The sequence below is a fragment of the Rhea americana genome, unplaced genomic scaffold, assembly GCF_003343005.1.
Source record: "Rhea americana isolate MKP2758 unplaced genomic scaffold, rheAme1 scaffold_360, whole genome shotgun sequence".
Lineage (NCBI taxonomy): Eukaryota > Metazoa > Chordata > Aves > Rheiformes > Rheidae > Rhea > Rhea americana.
Genome location: NW_028186491.1, coordinates 218328 through 226724, shown reverse-complemented (window position 1 = coordinate 226724; position 8397 = coordinate 218328). Strand labels below are relative to the sequence as shown.

General features: G+C 40.5%; 1 protein-coding gene across 1 annotated transcript in view; it reads left to right on the top strand.

The window, feature by feature from the left end:
- Positions 1–1016, top strand: part of MARCKS (myristoylated alanine rich protein kinase C substrate) — a 2581-nt gene extending 1565 nt beyond the window's left edge. Inside the window, exon 3 of the mRNA XM_085312357.1 lies at positions 191–1016. Coding sequence (XP_085168483.1) covers positions 191–931 — 741 coding nt within the window. The 3' untranslated portion in view covers positions 932–1016. The remainder of the gene's footprint in view (positions 1–190) is intronic.
- The last annotated feature ends 7381 nt before the right edge of the window (positions 1017–8397 follow it).

Here is an 8397-nt window from a genome sequence, read left to right as displayed (position 1 = left end):
GGGGCGCGGGGGGGGTGTCTTTAAAAACCTTTCGGTAATCACTTAAAATATTGCAAGGCAAATTTGGAGGAGGGCGTCGGGCTCCGTGAGGCGAYCCCCGTGGCGGCGCGGCGCGGCGCGTCCCGTCGGGTCCGGCCGCCCCGTGGCGGTCGCTTCCCCCCCGGTAACCACCGTCGCGGGTCTCTTGCAGGAGAACGGCCACGTGAAGGTGAACGGCGACGCCTCCCCCGCCGCGGCGGAGGCGGGCAAGGAGGAGGTGCAGGCCAACGGCAGCGCCCCCGCCGAGGAGACGGGCAAGGAGGAAGCGGCCTCGTCGGAGCCCGCCTCCGAGAAGGAGGCGGCCGAAGCCGAGAGCACCGAGCCGGCCTCGCCCGCCGAGGGAGAGTCCTCCTCCAAGACCGAGGAGGGCGCGACCCCCTCGTCCAGCAGCGAGACCCCGAAAAAAAAAAAGAAGCGCTTTTCCTTCAAAAAGTCCTTTAAGCTGAGCGGCTTCTCCTTCAAAAAGAACAAAAAGGAGGCCGGCGAGGGGGCGGAGAGCGAGGGCGGCGCCGCGGCGGCGGCGGAGGGCGGGAAGGAGGAGGCGGCGGCGGCGGCGGCGGCCCCCGAGGCGGCGGGCGGCGAGGAGGGCAAGGCCGGCGGCGAGGAGCCCTGCGCGGCCGCCGCCGGCAGCACGGAGGAGGCCAAGGAGGAGACGGGGGACTCGCAGGAGGCCACGTCGGACGAGCCGTCGGCGGAGAAGCCGGCGGGCGAGGAGGCTAAAGCGGCGGAGGAGCAGAAGGGCGAGGCCAAGGCGGAGGAGGCCGGCGGCCCCACGAGCGAGGCCCCCACGGGCGAGCAGGAGGCGCCCGAGGCGGAGGAGCCCGCGCCGCCCACGCAGGGCGCCGCCGCCGAGAGCAGTCCGGGCGCCGCGGCGGCCCCGGCGGCGGAGTAAGCGCGGCGGCCCGCGGCCCGGCGGCGGACTTTTCTCCCCCCCTGTTTGTTTGTTGGAGTGGTGCCAGGTACTGGTTTCGGAGAACTTGTCTACAACCAGGGATTGATTTAAAAGATGTCCCTTTTCTTTTTTTTCTCTCCCCACAGATCCCATCTCAAATCATTCTGTTACCACCATTCCAACGGGCGGGGGAGGGCCTAAACCCTCCCTCCGCCTCGTTCCTCCTTCTTTGTTTTTTTTTTGTTTTGTTTTGTTTTTTTTGTTTTTGTTTTTTTTATTAATTTTTTTTGCATCAGTATTAATGTTTTTTGCATACTTTGCATCTTTTATTCAAAATGTAAACTTTCTTTGTCAGTCTATGGACATGCCCATATATGAAGGAGATGGGTGGGTCAATAAGGGATATCAAATGAAGTGATAGGGGCCACAGTGGGGAATTAGTGGTGCACATCAATTGCCAAGAGAATGTGCCACACGAAACGATGTAAGGGGTTAGTCTTTTTTTAAAAGAAAGTTATTACAATGTATTTTGTGAGGCAGATGTTCTATAAGGTTTACAACACTACAAGTCTTGATTAAGAAGGAAAGGAAAAAAAAATCAATACCCAGATAAAGAGATCATAGTCTTAGGAATTCATTTAAACCATAGGAACTTTTCACTTATCTCATGTTAGCTGTATCAGTCAGTGATTAAGTAGAAATACAAGTTGTATAGGCTTTATTGTTTATTGCTGGTTTATGACCTTAATAAAGTGTAATTATGTATTACCAGCAGGGTGTTTTTAACTGTGACTATTGTATAAAAACAAATCTTGATATCCAGAAGCACATGAAGTTTGCAACTCTTTCCACCCTGCCCGTTTTTGTAAAACTGCAGTCATCTTGGACCTTTTAAACACAAATTTTAAACTCAACCAAGCTGTGATAAGTGGAATGGTTACTGTTTATACTGTGGTATGTTTTTGATTACAGCAGACGATGCTTTCTTTTCCAGTTGTCTTTGAAAATAAAGGAAAACTCTTCAGATGCAATGGTTTTTTTGTGTAGCATCTTGTCTATCATGTTTTTGTAAATACTGGAGAAGCTTTGACCAATTTGACTTAGAGATGGAATGTAACTTTGCTTACAAAAATTGCTATTAAACTCCTGCTTAAGGTGTTCTAATTTTCTGTGAGCACACTAAAAGCGAAAAATAAATGTGAATAAAATGTATAATTTGGTTGTGTTTCTTTTATGGATACTCTGGTAGCTTAAACGGACTAGCCAGTACTGCCTAAATTCGCATAGAGATTGATGTGTGCTGTTAGCAGTAAGCTTTGAAAACTGCCTTCCCAAATTCTGGGATGTGTAATACTGCATCCTTTAGAGAAATACTGAGCTGTATATCAAGTAATRCATAGGGTTTTCTGGCTTTAAAAAGAAGACTGGAAGGCAGTTTGAGAATGTACAGTGTTTTATTCTGTTGTCGGCTCCATCTTGGTTTAAGACCAGATGTATCCAACATGTTAGATTCATGCCTCTTGAGGAAAACAAAGATTTCTTTTGAATTGCTTGTGGGTGGGACACTAAATTTTTTACGCCAAGTTGCCTAAAAATTAAACTCTTGGACAGATGTCCCATTTAAGTCTTAGTATACCTTCCCGATACAGGTACCTAGGCAACTAGCTTGAAAACTGTAGCCTGGAGGGAGAAAGGGGGTACTACTAACACTGCCATTCTGTTCAAAGTAGTTAAAAGCAATATTTATTTTTTGTTTTGTTTTTTTCCTCAAGTGCTACTCCCAGCTGCAGGTGAGTTACAAAACAGATTTCAAAATTTGTCTATAAAAATAAATCACTTGGTGCTTGCCTTTAATTGTTAGGCATTTTGGCTAATTTCCAACATATTGCTCAGGGCATATTATGCCTTAATAAAACAGTAGGTTCATGTAAGAAAAGCAGTAGTGGTATTTGGAGGGTGGAAATTGATTCAAGAAAGTGTTGCTTCTAAGTTTATAGGAGAAAGTTTAGTGTTACACTTATTTGCTTCCACCTAAATTTTCAGCAGAAACTCTTTGGAAGCAATTATGATTCATTTTATGAGAAAATGGCACGTTAGCACCTTGTTCCCTAAAGAACAAAGCCTAAACTGAATGAAGTATAGTAGATTTCCTGCTGAATGCATACTTTATTATTATTTTTTTTTAATTCAGCTGTCTACCATTTTAACTTTTGGCTTGTATGTACTCTAGTTGCCCTGGTATTTCTCTATAGCTTTAGAAATGTATTGAAACTATGCTATAATTGCTGAGGGACAAAAATAAATGGATGTAAAACAAGATCCTCCACACCAGTGTCATTCTTGGAGTACATGTGTTTGAAGTCTAGTGCATAACTGCTTTGCTAAGGGGTTTTTATAACACGGCTGTAAAAACCTGTTCTGAGACGCATGATGTCTTGGCCATAGAGTCAATGTCTCTTTTTAATAAATATATATATATTTAAATCCAAGGATTCTTAAAGAGAAGTCTGAATTTCTTTTTTCTTCTTTTTTTTTTGTCAAACTGTATGTGTACGTATGAAGAAAATAATCATTGCAGAAGTTCTTTTCCATTTTTTCTCAGCCTGCTCTACCAAAAATTTTATGTTCCTTCCTCACTTAATTGGTATTGTTTTCTGCAGTGCATCCAGTTCTTGGTGGTTCAGAATCACTTCTACCACAGCAGCCAGGCTCCTTGACTAGGACTTTGTAATTCCATAGCTTGGCTGTACTAAATGTCTTTCAAAAAGTCTAATATGCATAGAGTTTCAAAAATATGTCCTAAGGAGATCAGTTATGTGGTCTATTATTCTGGTCACAGTTATCCAGTGTATGCCAGAATGCAATTCAAATGATACCAATTTTTGACCGTGTAATTTAAGAAGATAGGAATCAGATTGGGTTTGGAATAGTGAAAATGGAAGAGTTTTAAGCTACTTCCTTCTTCAAAAGAATTTGATTACAGAATATGTTCTCTGTCTCTGAAGGACTGGATGTTTGCACCCATGTAATTGTAGAACATCCTTATTTATGTACAAGGGTAGCTGTTAATGACTGGTGAGATTGTTAATCTTACCAACACAGATTTTTGCCTTTTTTATTGTATTGGTTACTGTTATGCTTCAATAAAAATGCTAATCATAACAAGCATTGTAATTTCACCAAATTCTCTCAGAATTCAAATGGATGTGACTTTAATATATGTAATTTCAAGCTGATTTTCCTATCCTGTATTGTATTTGGGACTCTTTTTGGTTTGTTTGTTTCAAGTAGAATGTTATAATTTCAATGAACAAGATAACTTTTAGGGGGCTGGACCAATGTCCTTTTTTTAGGTAAAACTTACACTGAAGTCCAGTTTTCCCTGAATTTAGTGATTTACTCCTTTTATATCTGTTTACTTAAGCAGAACCAAGACCTCATTGAAGGTCAAAACTTGGTTGCAAGAAAATCCTTTCAAATTTTGTGCCCACCTCAGTAACATCTAAACTGAATTTCAGACTCTCCAAATCACAGTGTCTGACCTCAGGTACTTGAGTTCTGTATCTGCTCCTGATAATTATTAATGTGAAATTGCAGAAATCTTGCCTTCAGGCAAGGAAAGATGGTGGGAAAAGAAAAAAAAAAAAAAAAAAAAAAAAAAAAAACTTACCAGCACCACCAACGAAACCAAAAAATACATGCACATGGAGTGCATTCACCCTCCTGCTTGTGTACACAGCTGCTCCATAAGAGGCAAATGTCCATATATCAACTTCTGACACACCTAGAGACTCCTCTGGGTTGTATTTGATGCAAATGTTGCATGTACAATTAGTTTACTCCTTCGTGGTTTGAGGGAGAATGTTTTCTATGTTTTAAGAACATTTTCTGTTACCTAATACTGTTCAAAACAGCTAACTCTTGAACTTCATTTACAGAAGATTAGATAAAGGTCAAAGGTTTCCATCTGTTTTGTTTGGTTGTTTTTTTCTATCTTGTGAGTGCTTTTATATTGCTTTTTAAAACAAAATCTAGAATAATACACATTCTAGCCTGAGACTATAATTACAGTTAACACTTTCCTGCAAAATTAACCCTGTGAATTCAATAGAACTATTTATACAGTGAAAGAGTAGTAAAAGGTCATCATTTATGATACTGACTTGTTTCAGTATTCGTTTGTTAGATTTCAAGAGACTGAGGTAAGATATTTTGCATACTGATGTAACTTAGTTGACAGCAGTCTTTCTAGGTTATGACAACATTTTTCACCATTTCACAGAATAAAATAAGTATATTTGTTTCTGAAGTATGCAGCAAGTGAAAATAATATTTTGTTTATGACACTGTAGATAGTAAGGTTAATTTTTCCTTCTTTATACTTCAGAGGACCTCAGCTAATGATGAATGGGAACTAGTACAACTGCTGCTGAGTCCAACAGAGAAATCAAGCTAGACTGCCTAGCATTACTTGAATAAAGGAAYGTAAGAGGTGATACTGCCATTCAGTTACTAAATGATTACTAGATGTCTCTGAATTACCTTGTCCTTGGGGGGCACCACGTGGTGATGTGCTTTTAAGGCCCGTTGCTTGTTTGAAGATCTAGATGTGTAGAAGCGAAGGTGCAGCAGTGTGTTTTGTGACACATTTGCAGAGACAAGCAGTGAAATGAGATTGTTCTCAGGTGGGAACGCAGCACATTGGGAAGACCAGGGAAGTGTGAGCAATGAGATCAAAATGCTGGTGACAGCTCAGCAGATGAGTGACTGAAGTGTTGCATAGCATATGAGATACAGAGTCAGGAATGTGTAGGTTTGGACTGTATTGTTGGGTACTGCACATACTTTATAGAAAGATGCAAGAGATTTAGCTTTAGAAGGTGTTTAATATATAAATAATGTTATCTGATAGAAGTGATGTAAGACTTCAGTTAATGCTTTCAGAATGTTTTGAAATCTTAAGGAGGGTCCTAAGTACTATTTCTATATCTTTACCCGAAGTCTTTGTTATAGGTTAGTATGTCTGTCCAGAGCAGGACTACAATGATAACAGATGAAAYGGGACATACTACATACAATTAGGAGGACCCAAACAAGACACACAGAATATCCTCTCTCAAAGCTATGATGAATTTWGACAAAGGGGTAAATTCATTATTCAAGTAAAACTTTTCACAAGAAAAGTTTGAAAGTAAAACTTTCAGGCAAGAAGTGAAGTGTAGACCCAGCACAATTCTCCAAGGAGCAAACTAAAGAGCAAAGTTGGAATGTTAAAGTGCCTAGCACAACTCTCACTGCAAAATAGCAAGATAGAAAAATATTGCTAATGTTGTATACATTGTTATCATCAAGTAGGTAAATGCTCCAGAACTTCAGATTCTTGTATCAATTCTTGTGGCTGTGTATGTGATAACCTGCACTAGGAGAGAGCTAGAAAGGAATCGTTTAGAGCTAATCAATGCTACTTATCAACAGTACCACAACTGATATTGTTGGCATGAAAATCTTTGATARTCACTCTTAGCAGAGACCACTGTGACTAAGGATTTATCGTTAGATACAGCACAAACAGAAGTCATGCAAACCAGACTGTTGTCTTCTGAAGTTTGCAGCTTAGTTTGTATAAGAGAGAGAGAAAATAAAATACCTATGATTATGTTGGTTAGGGAAATTGTACTGGCTGAGGAGCTGTAATAGCTACAAGTGAGTTGCTAGCTTGCACTGCTTGAATTATCTCTCTGAAACTTGGTATGTGGATCCACTTGAATATTTTAAATTAATTTGATAGCTCAAAGCCATGCTTATGAGCATGACCTACAGCACAAAACAAACAAAATCCATTGTGGAACTATTGCTAATAGAGTCTATTTTGGAAAAGAATAGTCCCAGACACAGTAAGTAAGGACCTGCATAGAGAGGGCCTTCAGAAAAAAAGGAAAAGRAGGAGGGAGAGGGAAGAAAGATAGCTTCAAAACAGGTTGAACGAACAGAAAAAAGCTGCCTTTTTTTTCCCCCTAGCATAAAATGCCACACCTTCTTTCTTTACAAAAAAATATAACTAAATTACAACAGACAGTGTCTCCACTGGAGGGCAAAGCCAAGCCCCTTTGGAAAACCACTGAGGAAACAGAATCCAGAATTGATTAAGGTAACATTTTTGAAGAATGAGTCATTAGACCAGTCACAAGCTGTACATAGCAGGAGCCTGTTAAAGCAAGTTTACTAGACACAGTCCCTCTGAGGAAACTAGTCAGCAAATATTTTCCATCTCAATAATCTAACAAAATGACAGAAATCATGGGTTTATACTCAGAATACATGAAAAAAACATATTCCCTCTCCCTCCTGAAAGTTCTATTTTTTACGTATGCATTTAGCTCCTAAAAAATATCCAAGAAGGAAAAATTAAAAAGTGAATACTTTCAAAGTTCCTCCAAACCTACTTGCATGGATGTTTTTACATAAATCTGAATTCAGTTATAATATTTTATTCTGCTGTTCAATACCTAACTTTATGAGAGAGGCTCACATCGGCAGGCAATCTCATACGCATACTGAATTATGTATGGCATTTTTCAGAAGTGCTCATTTTGGCCTAATTCTTCTCTCATTGAGATCCATGAGAGCGAAGCTAACTAATACAAACCACTTCTAGAATTCCTCCATAACTATTTCTAAAGATAAGATAAATGTATTTGATTTCTTCCAAACAGTGTCCACCTGCATTCCACGAGAAATGGAATGTGTGTTGTGATAAACCATCTCAAATAACCACCGTTGTTATAAATTGTTTTGAAGAAAACAGAAAACATACCCGTTCCCTTTCCCCCCTCCACCCCTCCCGGTATCTCAGTGAATTTGGGATGAAGGTGGGGAGGGTGCATAATAAATGGACAAGAAAAATGACTCTGTTTATGTACATGGGGAGACTGAAAACACACACGACCAAACCGACAGGAGCACTTTCACATGATGCTGTTGCAAACTAGGAAAATGAAATGCCACTGGAAACTTACCCGCGTCACGACAAACGTGAGCGCTCACGCCGCGGATGTTCGCCGGGCCCAGCGCCTCCCCTGCCACCACCACATGAAGTGTACTTAATGCTCAACAAATCTATACATTGAAGAAGCAGAAATGTATTTAAAAACTCACGTGGAGAAGTTGCCAACCAAAAATGTTTGCCATTTTCTGTATAAAAAGACATTAATCTTTAGTAATCACTGATATCCACTGAATTTGCCCAAGCTAGTAACATTTTTTTTTTTTGCCTGTGTGTTACCTGCAGAAAAAGTTCCATTTCAAGATCGCGTTATTACGAATTGGGCAGAAAGAGAATAAGAAAAAGAAAATATCTTTCCAGTGATGTTAGAATAGGACCGTCAACTTTAATAAACTGAAAAGAGGGATTCAAATCCAACTGTTTTGTGTTTAAATCCCAATGCAAATCTCATCTAATCTAAAGA